The following is a 22,834-nucleotide window of genomic DNA, read 5'->3' as shown; positions in this document are numbered from 1 at the left end:
TTTTGCTAACTTCTAGTTTGGTTATCTAGTCTGTAAAAAGAAAAAAAGAAATATGTTAATCCGATACATATTCGTCTATTTAATAGCATTGCATTAATTTAGAACGGCTGCGAAATATTCGATCTATTAATAGATCATTATTAAAATGAAGATATATTTACTTTTTTTTAAATACTATTAATAATGGATCAAAGGTTTTGGTGCGCAACTTTTCTGCGCATGCGCTTAAAAAATCCATATTTAATACGTCGATCGAATATATTTTACATATATACATATATAATACAAATGTCTATGTACAAAGATATATAAATGTATGAATATATAAAAGAAAACAAATCTAAAAAACATCTAATCTAACTTACTTAATATAATGGCGATTTACAAACCTTTTTTAAAGTCACCTAACAAACGATTAATATTATAACTAATTAAGTTATTATTCTTCTTTCACTACTTGTAGGATATATTTTTGGTGGAGAAACAAATAACTATATGAGAGAATGGATCGTTAGCAAAACAAATGGAGAACGAACTGAGTTCGTAAGATATAGTATTTTTAAATATGTTTAACATATATGAAAGGAATTATGGAGGTTTTAAAGGTATGTTACAGCTTTGGAAGCTTGGGCCACGTCTCCAACAGGGTTGAAGGCAGACTGAATATACCAGGCAGGAGGCTTTCAGGGGCTCTGTTCGGCGCAGGCGCGCTGAAAAGGTCGTAAGGTAACCGGGGTTGGATCGACGCTGGTGGGAGATGGCCGAAGGGGGGATGACCTGAGGGAAACAGGTCACCCCCCCACCCACGCAAAAGCACTAATGCATTAAGTAAACTATAGATAGGCCTTCGTGTAGTTTGAATTTTACCTCGCGTTTCATGTTCGTTGCTTGCTAAATTACTGCAATTACTTTTTAAAATTAAAATATATTAATGTCATTTCATTTTTAAAAAGTTAATTTTTATTATTTTTCTTATATATAGAATATCTATGGTGTTTTGTTGTGTATAAAAGCGTTAAACGGGTCGTAAATGTGTAGCTAATTTTGTAAATTGCAATTTGCAATGCAAATTTCATTCAACTTTTTTATTTTTTTTCTGATGTGAAACAAAAGCGGTGAAAGACAACCAAAAACCCACAAGAAATTTGAATTACAATTAATACGCAGTAATTTATTAAATCGATTTATAGTTTCTTTAAATGATAAACTAACAAATAATCGATATGCAGGTTGATAATCGCGGCCCGCCGGTCGAATGCTGGTGGCCCGCCATCAGCAAAAATAATACTCTCGTGTAATATCGAATTCTATTCCAGAATAAAACCAAAAAAAAATAATTGAGAGTGGCCCCTAGTCTTAATAAGTCTGTGCAACCATGGTGTAAAGTGATTTAATATATAGTCGTCGTTTCTGCTCATAGACGTCCACTGCAAGAGACGGGCCTTCCCCGTGATACCTATGGGGGGATATAACATAATCGCCAAAGTTTGTAAGCGGATTGGCGATCTCAGTGTAGTATTATGGCACGCAGAAGACGCTACTGCCCATCCTCCTTAATCTTGTTTGTGAGCAGTTGTAATTAAATATAATTAACGCACAAAGATGTGAACTATATATGATTGTATCCCTGGAATCGAACCCATGACAAACAATCTCAAGTCTCGGTCTTCTACCGCGGAGCTACCTGGTTATATTCTATATGCAATAATCTGAATTGGAAAAACATACTTTGTACTATATTATCATTATGTTATTTATTATTTCTGGGTCCAGTGATGTTGGGGTTGTCTCTACCATATTTTAATTGATATAAAAAGAACTTCATCGTTCATCATTCTTCCCTTTAAATCTTTTACATCTATAACCAATTGTACTGTACATCTATCAAATACGCGTTACATAAATAATTTGAATTTACATTTTCGATAATTGTTTAATTAATTATTTGTAATTATATTACCCATGGTTTAGTTACTATTGATTACTAGTGTACACAATATTTTAGTTTAAATTAAAAATGTCGAGTAAAATTTAAAATACATAAGGTTATTTAATGGAATCAGTCGTTACCTTGCGGAAGCCCATCCTTAGTAAGAAAAAGACCAATATTTAGCCACTTCCGCACATGCAGTGGTAGTCGTGCAACAAAGTGCCACTCTGTGTTTGGCACTAATCGGTGTAACATAACTCCTGAAGATGCCCCGTGGAGGAGTGAAACACGGTTTGAGTGATTTAACGGTGGTAGTTATGTAGTTCGCATCGTTTGCCGCATACGCATTTATCAGGGGGCTGGCGGGCGGTGCACTTTGTTGCACGACTACCACTACATCTGCAGAAGTGGCTAAATATCGGTCCTTTTCTTACTTACATAAGGTTAATTAACACTAGAAATGAATATATGTTTGTTATAACTTTTGCGGACAAATGTGTAAGCTATTACAATAAAATAATATGTAATTCTGTCGAATATAACACGCAATAAATTAAAAAATATTTGAAGAATTTTTGTGATTATAAAAGTTTGATATCAATTGCTTTTTATTACGTATATTGTGAAATTGACTTTGTTGTAGACTAGTTAAGAACACTCTTAATTTAAAATTAAAAGTAGCTATTATTTGGGAGATATATCTGATTCTAGTTACAATCAGTTTGAGATATTTTGATATTCTTCGATTGAGATATTGTAATGTTCTAAATGGATAATAATTTAAATAAATAAATAAAAAACATTTACGTACTTAAGACATACGATTAATTTATTAGGATATTAATTACAAATATTCACATGTCAATAATTATTTTCTTGAATATTATCCACACTTATAATAGAATTCAGAGGACTGAAAAAATTCTGTAAATAAAATATACATTTGAACATTACTAATTTTAATTATAAGCTTACATGTATCAATTGCGGAGATTAAAATTAATAAAAATATATATTTTAACTCCACATAAGCAAGGTGGATAAGTATTGCAAACTTGTAAACTTAATGTAAAGGTCCTAATATTGAATTTGTATGTATGTATGTATATGAGTTATAACATGGAACTCTCTATAACCTAATGAAGGATTTATGCCTGTTAAAGACGAACATCTTCCTTTTAGTGACGCCAAATGCAAGTAAAAAAGGACCAATATTTAGCCACTTCCGCACATGCAATGGTAGTAATGGCTGATAAATGCGTATGCGGCAAACAATGCGAATCACACAACCGCCACCGCCAAATTACTCAACACGTGTTTCACCCCTCCACGGGGCATCTTCAGGAGTTATATTACACCGATTAGTGCCAAACACAGAGTCAAGCCAAATGCAAGGTCTAAGCCTCTCAAAGTTCGCCATGAGGGATAATCTTGCGCTGCCATCATCCAGCGACCTCCCTGTCGACTTCTTGGAGGTCTACCTGTGCCGCGTCTACCAGCTATGCAAACAACTGCACATCTGAAGCATGCTTCTTCAGCTAAGATAGCATCATTTAATGTAGGGAGAGAAGTATGGCCAGTGAACATAAACGCCAATGCAATACAAAGAGATCCCCTTTAACTTGGTGCGCGAGACGTTAGCCCCGAGAACCACGTTTAGCGACGCGATGGCACACGAGCGATGTATCACAAAATATCGAATTAAAAAATTTCTAGCTCCCCCATAGTTTTATATACACCATGAAAATGTTACGATTTCTTGTGTTATAATAAAAATGTGTTCATGTAAGATTGCTTTATATTACTGGCCACTATGACTACAATACTATTTTTTTAAATAATATTTGCGCGTTCGAATTTTAAATTCGAATGCCATTTTGAATTTTAACTATTAACGTAGTACACCTTCACTAGCTAAACGGGTATAAATGTATTTGAGATTATAAAGAGAATAAATATAAAAATAAAAGGCAGTAAAAAGTTCTAACGTGAAACAAAGGCTGTAAAAATAACCTAACAGCCCACACGGTTCCGCCTACGCGAATGAAGTTTAAATGCAAATACGCGAGTTAATGTTGAGAATTTTTTCGCAAAAATATTGTTCTTTTACGTCGTTCATAATGATTAATAAATGTTTAACTTCGAAATAATCCATATATAAGCTAATATGTGTAAAAGTTTAAGTAGAATAATAATATAATAAGAAGATGCGTTCTCAAAATTTCTATTATTACAACATCCTACAACTTACACAATTCTATAAACATATATAATAAAATTTTTAAACTCCTTAGGTACTTTTATAAATAATGTAAAAGTTTTGATATTATAAGATAATATGATGTAAGTAAATAGGTACTATCAGTGTATGTGTTGAGATCCACTATCGTGGACCCCCATTTTTATTTCACGGACCCCCAAATTTTTTTTCGCTGACGTAGACCCCTTGCAGGTTGTCAAAGACCCCTAGGGGGCGATATAGACCACTTTGGGAATCACTGGCCTAACGGATTGGTAAGTTTGAAGTGGCAATAGGCAAGCCACATAACACGTAGAACAAATGGAAGCTGAAGCCCTTAGGCTATAGAAAGGAGACCACGAGAAGCGTAGCGTAAGACGTGACAAGATGGACAGACGACCTGCCAAAGGTATATGTTGAGCAATGGATGTACCACCTAATTTGTTTCTTGGCAAATCTTACTCACATAATATTACATTGGTTCTTCAAGCTAAATGTATATCTTATATAAGCATTAATGTCTGTATTCCATAGATGCAATACACAATTGCGTTTATAATTTATAATACCTATAATTTTGATTTTGGAAACTTTTGAGAATCATGAAGTAGCATGGCAACACCTATTATATGTATATAAAAAATTATGCCTTTAAAAATAAAATATTAACTATTATTTGAATACCTTTAATGTCTCGTTATTTTATGGCAGATATAATATATAATTTTCTCGCCTTTAATATATGTTATAACATGAATAAATGAAAAAATATTAAAAAACCGAGATGAAATTGTATATTAAAGAACATTTTTCTTGTACTGAAAATAACGATAGATTAAAATTCATGCTGCAAATCGACATCGTAAACTAAATTGTAAAATTTGTTGAATGCTAGATAGAAAATATTCTAAATTTATCATAACTTCAGAGTGCTGAGGCACGTTCGGTGGCAACCATTTTAACCTCCCCCTCTTTCCTCCCAGCCCACTCCACAATCCGCCCAACGTCCCCCTTCCAGTGGTGGGGCGTATGACGTCCGTGGGCGGCAGCACGCCCCACGCAATCAATATTAGCCAGGCATCTTGGCATTTTAGAGCCTTATAACGTTGTAATATAACTTATCATTATATAACCTTTTTAATTAAGAACTCACTATTTATGATAGAGAGAAAAGATATCAAATACATAAACATGTAATTTTATTGTTTTAGTTTTAGACTTACCTTGCAATTTTCCCTCTCTCATTTTCTCTCATTACATTTACTTATGGTGATACAAAGAAAAACAATTGAAAAATACCTCGCAACAATATTTTACTAGCTGGTTCCTTTTTTTAATTTAACCTTTTATAATGTTATCAAAACCAGCCAGGTTCAAAATCTTTTTGGCTTATAGCCAGATTTAATAATAAGTTTTATACGTACTATTATCGAAAAACGTATACATACAAACACAGATTTAAATATTGACGAAAAATTAATTGTAGCAACCTTTTCGTATTGTAAAAATAATAATTAGTATAAAAAGGCATCTCGCTTGGTTGAAGATAAAATGGTAGCAATTTTTAGAAAACTAGATCAAGATCAGCATATCAAATATAAATAAAAAGAATAAAGCAAGAAGTTGGGAGAACGGAATCAATTAAAAGAAGAATTGCGATTTTTTATCACAATAGAAAAAAATTAAAACAGTTTGGCTGGGAGATGATAATGCCACCTACATGATAGAGTAATTCTGAGAAAGTCCTTAGCATTTTCAAATCTAAATCTGTTTCAGAATTTATTAGGCAATATCAAGTTAATTTGCAGACAGGATTACATAAATTTCTTGTCAAGTTTTTTGATCAAAGTTACAAAGTTCTTTCCCAACTATATCACCAAGTATGGGATGGCAAAAAGTAGTCGAAAAAAAGGCACCTGTGTAAAACCGACTATGAAACAATCCGTCGGCTTCCTTATTTCTTGAGAAATATAACCTTCAAAGTCACAGTGAACAGGTACTTACTGACATTGCAGGGTTCATCTTTGACCATATCATCACTTTCCATCAGGCGAGTAGGTGATCAAAGGCGGACTAGTTACTGCTAAAAAAATGCCATCATTATCATCTACACACTATATACTACAGTCAAATACAACTAAACTTTAAAAATCATGTTCACAGTTTTCATATAAAATACGGCGGAAAAATTTTTCCCCTATATTTTCCACTGGTTACGAAATAACTTGATAATGGCTTTATAAGTTTCCTAGTACTGTTTTTAAGGTTCTTATAAAAAAAACAATTTACAATACGGCTTATATATACAATGTCGATAAATAAACATCAAAGGCGATTGTTAAATGTTTCTGGAATCGAACTTCAAAATCCATCTTTTTCTCGTGTTTAATTGAAAATAAAATAAATTAAAATATATACTAAGTTTTCATAATTCTCTTTTTTTACTAAAGAAGGTTTCAGATTCAGCTATATAGTACGTCAACTTTTAAATATAGGCCGACAATGTATACGAATTTTTAAATCGCCTTTTCTATTTTTACTAAACTAATTGATTTTCGGATAGCATGTACCACATATTAATTAACACCACATCAGCTACATATTCACCTCTTTATAGATTTAACATCTATAACCAATCACCCTGTATAATACTAAAAGGTTGATGTTATCAGCTACTCGAATGTGAAGGTCGCAATCTCGGAGCGCCGCCAAAATCAGCGTCAGGTGAGGCTGCCTGATAATCCTTATCTGTTAAAAGCTCGCTAAAGCCTAGTGCAGTGGCCGTTATCTCAAGTACCTAGCTTGGTTTGTACAGAGTAATAATTTATATTTGTGCACTACCAATACTTTTTTATTGCCCCCCTTTTGGTTACCTCTCGTTCTTCTCTACCATGGTAAAGCACAGACTATAATAATTAATAATTCACCATGAATATATGATAAAATATTTACGTACAACAATAATTTAAATAAAGAATAACGCCATGATAGAGAAGTTAACTTTAAAATCGTATACAGGGTGATTGATTGTAAAATTAAAAGTTTTAAATGTGTTAAAAGATTGTTCATTCGGCAAATATCTTTAACCCTTTTACTCCTATATTCCATCACCTATATAAATGAATACTTCTGGAATATCTTACATCATTTTCATTGGAATGCGACAAACTTGTAACTTCTGGCATTACAAAGTCTGCAGGTATATTTAGGACAATAAGTAATTTTAATATGTAACACTATATTATAGTTGTATTATTTATTACATCTGAAACAATTGATTTTTGGATCGGGTACTGTACATAAATTTACTACAAATGACCCATTGGTACATCTTTTTAAAGCTTTTACATCTAAAACCAATAAACCTGTATTGATGCCTACAAAGAAGTTATTAATTTTATCGCTCCTAAAGTAGCATAGGTAGGAAGCAACCAGGAAGTCTATAAAAGCTGATTGTCATAGGATGGGTAGAAAAATCTTTCCCTACGACCAAGAATGTGGTCACCGACCCAATGGGCGGACTCTGTGAAGTTGGTGACGGGCCTCAGAGAGACGAAAGCGCTCAGAAAGGAAACAACGAGATCTGTAGAGGTAACTCGCCGATTCCTCCACGAAGGCTTTCCAGGAGGGTTGCGAATTTCACCAATGAACATAAACGACCAAGAAGAGAATAAAAAACTCATGTTTATTTATAATGATTTTTGTGTGTGATACTAGGCAAGTTTTTCATATTAGCTATGTATTGTAAATAATTATTCGTAACCAAACATTTAGTTGTGTGCTCTTTTCAACTTTAGAGCATTATGTATACAATGAATCTTGAAGTATACATTGTAAATAAAGATATGTAATTTCTCTTACAATCTGTATTACTGCTTCAACCATGAATTTATTAAATAAATATATATTCTTTCGTATAGGTTTGCTACCTTCGAAAAGTCAAGTCATTGATATAATGTTCAACTATTTTTAACACGATAAGTACGTTCATCAAAAAGTATGAAAAAAATACATGAATGTTGCATGTTAAATTAGCCAACATTTAAGATAAAAAAACGTTTACATATTTTCCTAACAAACCGTGCAAATAAATATAAAATTGATGCGTGTGTCTGTCTGACGAAGAACTCAAAAACCATACATCCAATCGCCGTAAAAATTTAGTAAATTATTAGATAAATTTCAGACTATGTTTTTGACAAATTGTTTTTTTTTATCTATTTATGTTTGAGGCAATCGGTTTTTTTTGACATTTTTAATTAGATGCATAACATGGCAACAAGTAAAAAAAAATCAACTCATGAGTATGAAACATATAAATGAATGGAATAAAATGTATATACTATTTATTAACAACTATTTTTAATGATACCAAAGAAATATAACTTCTCGTGCAGCTACATAAATGCAAGCAGCCATTTTTTTTCTATTGCATTACGAGATGACAAAACCTTTTGACATAGAAAACTAACACTTTTATTACACGTAACATTTATAACTATTACAGCGAGTTAGTTTAATATATTAATATAAAACCATTAAAATATATAGAGCTTATCAGAAGTTGTTTCCATTGGTTGCAATAAAGTGCTTTAAAAATTTGACCTAATTAACAATAGCACCACGCACTCTTTTTATAGGAAAATCCTTCACTGACAATCATATGGATTGCTGAGATTTAAAATTATTACGGCGTTTAGAGCAAACTTTACTCCTTAAAACTGACCATAAATCATAATCTATGACTAGATGACAGCCAGTCTTCAGCTCTGATGAAATCGGGAACGTAATATTAAGCATATGGAGAATTTTAAAAATTGTATTTGGCACCATACCTACTTTATACAACGCACAGCGATTCGGTTCTTTTTATCATCACACTACATATTAATAACACAAAATATTTTACAATATTATTACAAAGCACGAGTTACAGAACCCTCTAAACAATAAACACTGAACCCTAGAATCAAGAACACGCGTGACTATACAGTTATTCATAGATTTTTGTGTACGGTTCTCGGAAATTCTAATCGAGTACTATCGCGAACTTACTAGAACCTTCTCCGTAGTATAAATAGGTGTACTTCCCATGTCGACAGTTCAATTTTGTTTTTTGATTTTTAAGATTGAGATCTACGATCAGTGATACAAAGTGACTATTTGGCAAGTTATTTGGACAGTGATTTCTTGAGCGATTTGAAAGCGTAGTTTGGACTAAGCGAAAGCATACTTTATGTTAAAGAAGCATCTGATTTGTAAATAAAGGACTCCTTGTGAACCATTGATGTTGCATTCCGAGTCAGAACACACAAGATGAACAGTCGTATAAAATGACAGATTCCAAATTTAAAAGTGATATAACTTTTATTTTTAATTATGACTGTATTTATGGCCAGACTAAATAATATAGGCTCTGTTGATTATTAGTCTACATTCAATTCCAGTTTATCTCTTACCCGGGTTACCGACAGTGTGTAAGCGGGCGTGACACTATACAGTTCATAAATGTAAGTGCTCTGTTTTATTTTAATACGTTACTATTACAGTCATTGTACGTAGTAATTAGAAATTTTTACTTTACTACCTTATCTGCCTTTCCTTAGAAGAGGACCTGATGATATTCTATATATCTTTGAGAGCGACTCTTTGCGGTTTAACTATATATTCTTATGATAATAAAGCTTGAACTATGGAGACAACTATGCTCAGAATTTTTCTACTAGACCTATAGATGAACGTAAGTAAATGACGAAGTCTAGTGGATTAGCAAGTAGTAGTGGCAGTGGACCAACCAAATAGAGAGCAGAACAGACGGTCGCTGAAGCTTTGAGACTCTAGAATGGAGACCATAGAGCAGGTCTTCAGACCTCGTTAAAGGTCGTTAAACCTCGTTAAAAGACCTTGGCTGTAGGTCGCTTTTAACTAATGTTATTGGAAATCTATAATGGCGGTATATTGCAATAGACGCTTTGCAATTGAAATATGACGATATGTTTTGAAAAAAAAATGTATTTACAATTATCATTCCAATTTATTCATTTATTCGTGCAAAAAGTAAAAATTAAAAATACGGATCTTGTATACTTCGTTTTGCTTTTCTTCCACTTTTACGATTTCTTTCTTTCCGATAGGATTTTCTCCTACATATTCCAGCAACTTCCAGAATCTTCTTCTGTGTGTTTTTGTTTTGGGTTCCACTTGAAGATGGTATTAACAGCCCTGGTGTCGGTCATTCTTCAAGTGGCTTGCCCATCTGAGTCTTTGTGACATGCAGAACCTTATAATTGCTTGTAATTCATTCCTACACGGTAAATCGTTTTCAAGATTTTCCTATCAAACATTGCCAGCTTTATTTCGTCTTTGCGTGAATTGAAACGATTCTTGTACAAATTTAAATATTCTTTATTCAACAAACGATAGACCTCACCTTTTGTTAACGTCAAATTTAATCTACCACGTGTTTGAATTACAAATTTCTCAGACCACAAAAAAAAGACGAAAAAAAATTCGAGGAGAAAATTATAAGATATTATAATGTAAGACTACATATATTATTATATAATTTCCTAGATATGTTATATAAGTCATTTAGTAAGCGTACAAATATTCTGTGACATTTTTAAATCAAGTAATAGAAGCTTTATAATCTCGGTTCCGTCCATTTATAAAAGTGTATACATAGCCTAAATAAAAAAGTTAAGTTAAGTTAAATGTTAATTCAACGATGTCGCGTCTTAAGAACACAAAAAATTATTTCTGCCTCTCGTATTTACATAACATAATGCTATCAATGAATTTCTTTTAATTTTACCTACTGGTTTATATATATTTAATATGACAAAAGGTGCTTCGATAAGTTACAGATATAAATAAAAGCAAATACAAATTTTCCGATAAGGCATACTTGTAATGAACCGCAACAAATCAAACACCTCCCGTGGATTTAGTACACAATCTCCAATTATATACCGAACATACATAGCCACGGTAAATAAGGCCCCAATCAATACACGGAATGTTTCTATCCTGCTCCAAAGCATATCGCCGTCTCTATCGGATCAATAGAACCTTCCTCCGGGTTAGAATTGGAAAACGTTTTAAAAATTTATCCATTTATTCAAATTATTATCAACACGATCATTTATAGTTACTTAATATAAGCATGAATAAACCTAAGTTTTTATATAATGGCGTCCTGAAGCATAAATAAAACTACGAGCTTCGTAACCTGATGAGAGAAAATCCTACAACAACCTCAAGGCTTTTATCCGTAATCAATTTGACAAACAACGTTATTTAGAGCAAGATTTTCAAGTTTAATTATCGCTTATAAATCCTTTTCGCAGAAATACGATTTTACGACTTTTAAATTATATATTAAAACTAGCTGATCCCGTAAACGTTGTTTTGCAAAAAAAATTAAAGTTTTTAATTAACAATTAAAAAATTAGGGTTGATCGTAAAGGGGTGAAAATTGGGGTTGTATGTATTTTTGTATGCTGTATTATAATAAAATAAAAACCAAAAATTTTGTCTAAAAAATAAAAAAAAAGATTTAGGGATGGACCACCCTTATCACTTAGGGGTATGGAAAATAGATAGTAGCTGATTTTCAGACCTACTGAATATGCGTATAAAATTTGGTAAAAATCGGTCAAGCCGTTTCGGAGGAATACGGTAACTAACATTGTGACAAGGAAATGTTATATATTTGATAAAATATGAACATATGTACAAAAGATTTTAATTATCCTAATAGATATATTATTATAAAGTATATATAATGTAAAAGCTTCAAATAAGCTGTAAGATTTCAGAAATAATTACGTAATTATGACATATTAGGAAAAAAAAGTTTAAAAAAATTCGTATTATCATTACTATATGTCCCTCAGATTTTATTCTACCTGTCACATTCATATAGAAGAAAAAAATATTGTAAAATATTTCAAGGTGATCAAAATCTTTAAAGCTTTTGGCTGATAAATGAACTACATTCACCCCTATGAAGCATTGACATCTTTTTCTGATCATCTAGTATGTATAAATTAAAAAACTTATTTATTCAAAAAGGTTTTACTATATTTCAAGTTATTACTATTGCTTTTTATATAAATGTACATATACATACAAAAGAAACGAAAAAATAAGCAACGAAATAAAATCTAGATGAAAAAATTTAAAAAAAAATCGCAAAACTTTGACGCAAACGTTTAGTTTTGTAATCTAGAGCGGAAACGTGACGCACGCCACAAAGTGCAATCGAATACAAAAGTGTTTTTGCCTCTTATATTTAATAATTATTATTTTAAATTTAATTTCAGGCTCTAGCGAATCGATATAATATAAGTTAGTAGTAATCTTAAATAATTTAGTCATTTATTTCTTCTAATTTATTTTTTATTGGAATGTGACGGACCAATAAATTCTGAAATTTTATTCTGTAAAAACTACAGAGTCAGTAAACAATAAATCATTACGTTATTTATTATTTCTGAGACTGTTGATTTTGATAGAGGTACATTAAAAGCAAGTGTACATACAGTTAAATTACTTTTATACAGAATTAGATTTTAGCATAAAAAAAATTCTCAATTATTAACAGGTGCCATAAATGTTATTACAAAGAAAAACAACTTTTTTTATTGTACGTATCATTTATTTCTATCTCAGTGTGTTAATTTAATACATTAACACAAAACCTTCAAACGTATAAATCTTTTTCTAAATAGTCTTCGTCGGAGGCAATACAATCTTCCAGACATTGATCATCCAGTTATCAATAGCAGTGCGGACTCTTTCTATGAGAAAATTCGTGCCAATTGTATAGATTATTTAGTTTTTATTTATCATGGCGTTTAGAGCAAACCTTACTCTCTAAAACTGGCCACAAATCATAATGCAATTTAAGATCCGGACTGGATGATGGCCAGTCTTCAGCTCTGTTGAAGTCCAAATCATTGGTCCAAAACCAACATTGGGTGGATCGAGATTTATGACAGGCACAGAGTCTTGCTGAAGGGTCTATTCTTGGTCATTGGACATGATGCTGTTGAGAAACTTAACTACCTTCTCAAGAATAATACCTTAATACATTTGAATCTACTTATTTAGAATCTTTTTTCACAAAAATATGGCTCAGTCACTTCTTCGTAACTAACACCCCATCAAACCATCACTGATGTCGGATAGTGACATCCTTGTACTCTATTGACTAATTGCGAAGCTTCTTAAGAGCTTTCAGCAAAAATACGATAATATTTTTTTTGTTAAAATATCGATGAATTGTAAACATTTTTACGTAACGCTTCAGTAATTATTTTTGATTTTTCCATACCATATTTTTTTTAAATTACCAATTAAGAAATGACCAGTACACCTCTAAAAGGCTGCAAATCCTTAATGATCTTTTAAAATACACAACATGGTTTTAGGTACTATCTTCATCTCCCAAGATAAAATCTTTTGCTTTCGGACAGGATTTCTTATAATTATTCCTTTACTGCTTCGATTGCCTTTGTCGATCGGCCAGATATTTTTCTGTCACAAACAGAGAACCTTTAATTGTACCTATCAATAACCCGGTACACAAACATTTGACTAATACGAGGCCTATGGAGGCTTTTAAAAATTGTATTTTGCACCATACCTACTATATTTAATGCAAACACAGCACGTTTCTCTTTATCGCCCCACTCCATTTTAATATCCCAAAATAAACAATCATATAAAAATGACAGATTCTAAATTCAAATGTTCTTATCAAATTTTTTTTTAATTATAGCAGTATTTGTCGCCAGACTAAGCATAACCGTCTCTTCTAACTTATTTTGATATTTACGATTTTTCGATGATTTTTGACCCTTTGAAATTAAAACTTCAACAGCTTTGATAGCAAAGCGGTGACGGTAATTTTCATAGACCTCTTTATAGTATCTTAACTCGGGGTACTCCCTCAGGGACCTCTGATTATTAACCTCCCTTCTCGTAGCCTCTATAAAATGATTAACTTATTAGTTTCCTGGAAAATTATTATATCATTTATTAATGGGGGGACAGTTTTCAGAACGTAACGTTTCTACTTTTCTTAATGACTGTACATATTTTGTTTTTCAATCTTCAGCCTACAATAGAGTTCTCTCTGCTCCAGTTTGCACTTTGTCTTGTTATTTCAAATTTTTTTTCAAGAAATTCAAATAGCCAAAGACACGGCGGTTGTACGTCACATTGATACGATGCTCTTTTTTGGTAAATGTAAAATTAAAACGATGATAAAACTTGATATATTTGTAACTTAACATTTAGTTAATTATTACTTATGCACTTAATATTGCGTATTTGCGTGCATATGTGTTTATCTATATGAAATTATATATTATATAGTTATGCATACAATAATTCAAATTTATTATTATTAAACATTTCTTTTTGACATACGTTTCCTATTTTTTACATATAATACCTCAGAACTAACATAAAAAAAACTTATGACATTTATATATAACTAGCTGTACCCGCGGCTTCGTCTGCATGAAATTTTACAAAATAAAAGTAACCTAAGATAATCATTATATCAGCTAACTGCTAGTATAAGTCACGTCAAAAACAGTCCAGACATTTCAAGGATTACCCGTAATAAACAGACAGAAATATGTAAGACTGTATCTCCAGAATTGAAAACATAAATAAATAAACCTACTTTTCGAGGTTCTTGACATGGAATGTTTTTTTTCCTGACATTTAGTTTGCTTTGCAACACTCATGGTGATATCAAATTGGTTTTGATCCATTTGACGTTGTACCTTCTAACTTTCTAACTTTTCAACCCATAAACGTCTTCTGCAAGGCATAAGCCAAAGATAGGTATTATATATTAATCTTCACATTTGGGAGGTGAGTTAGCGATCGCTGTGTGGTATTATGGTACGCAAAGGATGGCCCATCTTTTATAAACTTGTTTGTGAGCAGTGGCAATCTGATATAATTAATGTAAAAAAATGTGAATTATATGCAACTGTATCCTTAGAATCGAACCCGTGACTTTGATCGCTAGCTACCACTGTACTGCAGAGGTAGTGTCTTAAAATTTAATAATTATTTTTAGTGATACAATCCACGTGGTACGCTCATGGTATTTTAAAGTCTTACTTGTTGTGATTAGTTTTTTATTTAATTATACAGAGTGATTAGTTATGTATCTAATTTGTCATCAAAAACTTTTAAAGCTTTTACAGTTTTTTAATTAGTCTGTATAAAATAATCACTCTTATAACTTACTAAACGGATTATATTTACGATTATCCATGTTGTAAAATGAATGAATTATTTCACGTTTTTCGCTGAATAATTTCGAAAAGTTCTTTTTTTTAATACAATAGTAATATATTTAGAAATATCATATTATAAAAAAAACATTATATTAATAAAGCGGTAACAGATGAGCGGTCTTTTGTTTAGACGCAAACATTAGAACACAAAAACAATCTGCACAGGCCGAACAAAGAGCTTTTTATCCTTAATATAAACCCTTTGTGCCGCAGATGAAGGCAAAAACGATTCTCACCCTCCTGGGCGTATCGTGGATAGCATTCGCCCTTGGCAACCACAGCGAATCGGAAGACGGGGTGGTTGCGCCGCAGCCAATGGAGTTGAGGGATGCAGGAGTGGGAGGGAGGACGATCGAAACCCCGGAGGTGGTTCTTCAGTTGAAGTACGACAGGGGGGAGTTGGATAGAGTCTACCTCGCCCAGTTCCGACAGGGGGTGAGCAAGTGGGCGCCTTCAGTACCTGCCCGGAGCGATCTTTGTGCGGACCTCTGCCACGCAGGTTTTACTTTTTTTTTTGTTTTTTTTTTATGTTGCGTGATGTTAGTGAAAACTCTTGATTCTCTGCCCGGTAACAACAATGGAATTTCGGTAAGGAAACTTTTTATAATTTTTATTGAATTAATTTAAACAAAATTGAACTATGTTATTTTTATGTTATACGTAATTATTATTATTTTATTCAGTATATTAAAAACGCTTTATTTCTGTTAAAATATTTAGTATTGATATCGTATAATTTATAAAGAGTTAATAAAAACTCTAAATTGTTTTTCCAATGTACACAATAAAAATAAATAATTTTGTATATTATGAATTTAAATTGGTAATATTTAGCATAATTACAGTTTTTTTTGTTACAATGCGACATGCAACTTGCAGCTTGCAGCATTTTCTGTTGTTAAATGTTTTATTTGTCATAAGCTATTTTACTTTTGTTATAACAATTGTTTGATTTGAGTAGCTAATAATCTTTACAGAAAATTAAAATGGTAGTGTCTGTTTGTTACGTTAACCGCTTTTTGCTACGTGCATATGAATATATACACGGTACATATACCAAAATTATGTTTTTTTTTTTATTTTTCTGTCTGTTTGTTCCAGCTAATCTCTGAAATGTCTGGACCGATTTTGATAGGACTTATACTGGGAGATATCTAATGTAATAAGGAATAACTTAGGCTACTATTATAGTTTTTAACCAAAAAAAAAAAACTAAATAAACATAAGTATTTTTTTGTTAAATTTCAAGCGGACGAAGTCACGTGCACAGCTAGTATATTATAAAATATAACTGTTTGATATTGTACTTCGTCTGTGCCATGGTTTCTTGTGTGTTATATAAACTAGATTAAAATAGGTCTATAGTTAGTACCTTCAATGCTCTGTAACTTAAAACCCGATGTAAACTGTAAAATGGGCATGTAATTATTTATTTATTTATTTAATATTCTTTATTGTACACGATAAGATACATTTAATAAGTTTTACAATAATATACAGAAAAGTACAATGGGTGGTCTTATCACACAAGGCAATCTCTTACAGACAACCATAGTAAGGAAAAGATAAAAGTACTTATAAAGGGTAGTTCACGTGTACAAAAAAATACATATTCACAAACAAATGAACATAAATATACATAGACATACAAACTTAAACATACACACATACGTATATAACATATATACTTATAATAAAAAAGGTAATTAATTCATGACCAAAATAAATCATAGTGTTTGTCAAGTGGCAACCTCGAGCTGGTACACGCAACGTGGGTAAGGACGCCTAGGTTGACAGGCAACATACTTAACACGTTCACTGCGGGCCCAATTTTGAAGAACTTTCAGCTGATGCGGCTGAGGTCGAATCAGCCTCAAGCTGAACTTCCTAGTAGTGCGGTTGAGGCCTTTTCTGCCTCATGTTCATCAATATTTTTTTACAATATTGAGTCAATGCTTCGCAGACATAAAGAAAGCTAAATTTGTCTTTGTCATACCTCATACGGTTGAGTGTAAACAGCCGCCGCACTAGAGAGAAAACACGAGTTTTACGCGCCGCACCAGTGCAAAGTCTACCATGAGGCTGAATCGACCTCAAGCCGCAGTGAACGTGTTAAAGTCGCTAGATGCGGGCAAAGATAGACCAATCATTATGGCGATCTTTAAAATGGGCTTATGGTTTACAATGGGCGTCTTTGAGCTAAAAAGAAAAAATAAAGAAATAAAAAACATTAATATTGTGACAAAGTTTAGTTACAAAAACATAACAAATTATTGTGTAACAGCCATGATACTGACTGATAAATGATAACTCTGTGTTTGGCACTAATCGGTGTAACATAACTCCTAAAGATGCCCCGTTGAGGGGTGAAGCGCGTGTTGAGCGATTTAACGGTGGCGGTTGTGTAATACGCATTGTTTGCCGCATGCGTATTTATCAGCGGGCTGGCGAGAGTCGCACTTTGTTGCACGACTACCGCTGCATGAAGAAGTGGCTAAATATTGGTCCTTATCTTACTTAGGATGGACTTCCGCAAAATAACGCCTGATTCCATTAAAACAGCCACGATATAGAAAACCATAATACCATTCATCATTAGCCATAGAACGTTCACTGCTGCACATAGGCTTCCCCCGTAGATTTTCAATAGAACCAAAAGATAGCATGTCCGCAGGCGATCCGAGGCTCATCAGCACTCGAGTTTTGCTAATGCAACAGCTAAGCTCTTTCTCATGACCCTTAAAACTGCGGAATCTGCAATCCATAGCATATTGGGTTGCAGTGATACTACAGTTCTAAAATTAAAATTAATCAAAATCTGCTAATTACGTGAGTACTTCTTAACAGTAAACGTTTTAAAAAAGAAAAAAGTTTAAATGTCACCATAGATAAACAAAAAGTAAACATTTCTTAGTGTTTATTATAAAAATCTAGATTTTTTATAGCCTCGTTTTTGGATCGTCTCCTTAATCTCTGAGAGGGACGGGTTCTTTTATATGTTTATAATAATTTTTCCATATTTCTATTTTCTTTCTCTCCTTTTTAATCGTAATTTCATTCATTCGTTCATCTATTATGGAGACCGGAAAGTAATGTCGTCTTAAGTTAAATTCACACGGCTACATTTTTAACAAATCTTCAATTCTAATCAAAAATATACTCATCTTCGTTATCAACAACCTTTTGCAATCTAGTACACAAATACGGAGCGGTAAAAATCAATCAGTTTTTCTGTAAATATGTCGACAGAAACGACATAACTTTCCGGTGTCTTGAATATTTGTCGCAATATCTTACATTACTCTAGCTTACTTGTCTAATTTTATACATCGCCTTCCTTCCATTTCCTCCCTTCATATCACAATTGGTTATTACTTTATATCAAGTACAGTTATTTCAAATCCTAGATATTTTTGGTCTTTCTTGTTTATGTATTTTCTAGTTGAAAAAAATACTATTTACGTTTTGACATTGTTTTGTTTTTATTCCTTGCAACCCGTATGATTTCTCTGCAGTATTTTAGGAACGAAGGGTGATATTTATCGTCGCCCACCAAGGAGGTTCCTAACATCAATCCTTTTTCCCATCTCAATTCCCAATTTCGTTTTTTGTCTTTCAAAGGCAGAACAGCCGGTGACCAGAAAGCACGAGCGAATCTCCTTGAGCTTGCACCTATTTAGGTGCTCCGAGAATCGCCCATGCTCCGCGAACATCTGGACCAGTACCGTATATAGCTGCACTTGGCGAAGTGCGAGATAGGTCTTCGTGATGATCGAGAAAAATATCAGCGTTATTTAAGCTATATTTCCATCCACATACCTCCTAGTCCATTAGTCGAGCGACTCTATATAATGAACTGAATGATTTGGTTGTACTAGTACATTATACTATACATTATATTGCCTCTATAAGGGCTAGGTGGCGCTGCATGCGGTTCCAGCTGCCAGCAGATGGTTCCCGTGGGTCTGAAGTCAGCTCTAACCGATGGCAACCAGTCAGACATCGTCTACGGTAAACCCAGAGACTACGTTTGCCCTACCCTTTGCGACAATCACCTTGGTAAGTTTAATACAAGTTGATTGGATACTGTGATCAAAAAGTCAGATAACATTTTCATTTAAATCTTACAAAAGCAGGGCGTTTTCCTAGATAGGTAGGACTATGTATAACATTTGCCATGCGTCTGTTTGTTAAAGTTGAAATATCATTTGGTTCAGCCCAAAACATTTTGAGAATATTAAACGAATTCTGCATTGATTGTTCTCGACATTTTTGCCAAAAAAACGACAGATATCGTTTCGCAACCACCGTATTCGCCTGATATGACTCCGTGCGACTTTTGTCTATTCAGCAAACCTAAAACACCAATTTGGAGACGTCGTTTTGACACGATCAAGGAGATAAAAACCTAATCGAAGATCTTGAAGGCTAAACTGGAAAAAGACTTTTTCTACTTTTTCAACGGCTGGAAAAACGTTGGCAAAAGTGCGTTTTTCGAACCGGGATTACTTTCAAGGAGATAAGATTCAGTTGGAAGACTAAACAAAGAAGCATTTTATTAACAAAACCGCCTCACTTTTTAATCAAATTATTAGGTGTAAAAGTTCAAAAAGTGTAAATAGTATAATGTGGTAAAATAAGGTAAATGGCTAATATAGCTATAGCATATAGCTCATTTGTTACGAAAAAGCTTTCAAAGCTTTTACAGATAACCGATTACCTTGTATAAGAATACAAAATTTAAAAATCTCCACAGTATTAGAACCTCGCTTTCTTTTTAGACCTTTTAGTATACTATTCACGCTATTTAATTTAGCATGTGACTTTTTAATTTATTTTTGTAATTTGTTGTAATAAACAACTTTGTTATAGCACACTCAATCTCTCAAATGTCAAAGTGACATTAGTAATTTTTTTTTATCTTTGACAACCCGGTCACTATCATTAATAAAAATAAATTGAACGCAGGCGATCCATTATGCAGTTGCGCAGAAAAGAAACAACTGGAAGCGGATATGCGCAGGGAAGTAGACTGGAGTGCGATTTGCGATGCATTCTGCATTACTGACAGATTCCAGTTGGCGGGTAAGTTTTACGTAATAATACACAACATTGAACAAGACAATAACGCGTTCAACTAAATATGTGTCTACTCTACAGAAAATTTGACTAAAATTAAAAAGAATAAATATAATTATCAAAAGAAGCAAATGATACTTGTTTTAACAGCTCCTAATAGATTTGAGACTGTTTGTATTTCGTGCGACACAGACAATGCTCTCCGAAGCCGAAATTAGCCGATTATCTCTTTCCAAAGGTCGATATGCAATATTTAACGCCGGCTATTGTAAATTACAACGCGGTGACTTAATTTTTGACAATTAATATAATTAATGTTAAATAATGTTTTTATGTGTTTGTTTAACACTATTTAAAGTTAAATGAGTTTCCAAGAAATATTGTGCAATTTTGATTTTAATAGCAAATTTCTTATTAAACAAACCTAGTTAATAACAGTAACATTGTTTTATTGAAAATCTTGTATTTATTTAGAGCATAAATATGTAAATAAATAAAGTAATTAAAATTTACATATATAAATAAAATAAATATTGTAATACGCGTATAATAAATGTACTAAAAATAGTGGTAAAATTAACATTTAACTGGTAACACCCGATTTAATTAATACGATGGCAACAATATTACAGTTATTCATTCTCGACTCTATGACCAGTTGGTGCATATGTACATTGTTATTGTTAATTCAATCAGTTCACAAAGGTCTCCTCCATTAGAATTAGTTAAAATTATGGAAGTTGGTCTCTTTAATAATATTCACGCCACTACTTGTACCGTGTACGTCTAGAGCAGTGATTCCTAAAGTGGTCTACATCGACCCCTAGGGGTCTATGACAATCTGCAAGGGGTCTACGTCAGCGAAAAAAAATTTGAGGGTCCATGAAATGAAAATGGGGGTCCACGATAGTGGATCTCAACACATACTCTGATAGTACCTATTTACTTACATCATACTATCTTATAATATCAAAACATTTACATTATTTATAAAAGTACCTATGAAGTAAAAAATTTGTTTTTTAATGTTACGCATATTTTACATAACAGATACAAAATTTTATTTTAAGTAGTTTAAATTTAAATTCAATTAATAAATGTATAAATTAACATGTGTTTTTACTTTAAGTTTTTAACACTAAACTTCACTACAGTTAGAAATTTACAGGAAATGAATATCAGGTAAGTAGGGGGTCTACCCAACACGGAAAAACATGGCAAGGGGTCTACGACACAAAAAGTTTGGGGAACTCTAGTCTAGAGCAAAATAGTAGCAAGTTTTGCTTTTTTTCGTTTTTATTGATCATCACCATTTTAGCCATAAGCCGTCTATTTCTCTATATATTTCTCACGCAAAGATTTCCAAAAGAAAATTTACAAACACCTTCCAACAACATCGACGTGCGTTCGCCGGTCTGTAGTCCCCACACTAGAACCTTAGTTCCGGTTATATTAGTAACTATCTAATTACTGATATAAAGACTAATATTTCAAAGACAGAACTGGTATTCAACATCATGATTGTTAGTTCAGCCATAAGACGTCCACAGCTTGTTTGAGGTCTTCTCTATATATTTCCTATAGCATCAGTTGAAAGCGGCTTGCTTAGAGCGTCTTTCAACGACCAAAGTCAATTTGCCGATCCTTGACCAACTCCAAAGCCTTAAGACCTAAGCGGTTCTGCAACGCTATGTAATCTGCTCAAGTTATAGGTATTGCACCATAACAAAATACATCGATATAGCAATTATTGTCGTGTCAAATTAAAAAACAAAAACTCAAAGTGAAATAAAGAATAAACTGTTCATTTTAACAGGTTGTCCAGCGTGTCGAGAGAATTATCAATCCTCAGTGCCCGCGCTAACAGGTCAGATGAGAGTCCTGAACACGGCCGAAGGATGGTCATCCTGGTGCAACGTGCAATGTCGCCAGGGTCAAGGTGGCGCCGCTTGCAACTGTGACCGAGCCCCATTCCAGTAGACCTTAACATTCTAGACAACCGGAATGCTTTTCGAACAAAGGTGATTTAATTGTTGGCAACACTTAACTACGAAATTTGTTTTATTATATTTAATCCTTTTTATAATAAATTAGTTTTCTTGCAGTGAACACAATGCTTATATAATGTAAAAATTATAATGTATAAGACATATCAAAATCAAATAATATTCGTTATACCGTTAGTATATGTACAATAAGTTAATCTTTAATGTGCAATTAAGTAAATTAAAATCGATAATTTTTAATCATTTAACA

At 32.7% G+C, this 22,834-nt stretch overlaps 1 protein-coding gene across 1 annotated transcript; it reads left to right on the top strand.

Moving 5' to 3' along the window:
• The first annotated feature begins 7,664 nt into the window (after positions 1 to 7,664).
• On the top strand, positions 7,665 to 22,804 carry LOC137923047 (uncharacterized). The gene is made up of 5 exons (XM_068766168.1): positions 7,665 to 7,760; positions 15,713 to 15,998; positions 19,412 to 19,558; positions 20,468 to 20,584; positions 22,395 to 22,804. Exons 1-5 carry the CDS (start codon positions 7,665 to 7,667, stop codon positions 22,556 to 22,558), a joined length of 810 nt encoding a protein of 269 aa, XP_068622269.1. The 3' UTR covers positions 22,559 to 22,804.
• The last annotated feature ends 30 nt before the right edge of the window (positions 22,805 to 22,834 follow it).

Source organism: Battus philenor, unplaced genomic scaffold (assembly GCF_028537555.1).
Source record: "Battus philenor isolate CCGP_79_NKW_IND1 unplaced genomic scaffold, ilBatPhil1.0.hap1 SCAF_20, whole genome shotgun sequence".
Lineage (NCBI taxonomy): Eukaryota > Metazoa > Arthropoda > Insecta > Lepidoptera > Papilionidae > Battus > Battus philenor.
Note: the sequence above shows the minus strand (reverse complement) of the source record. Positions and strands in the feature narration are given on the sequence as shown.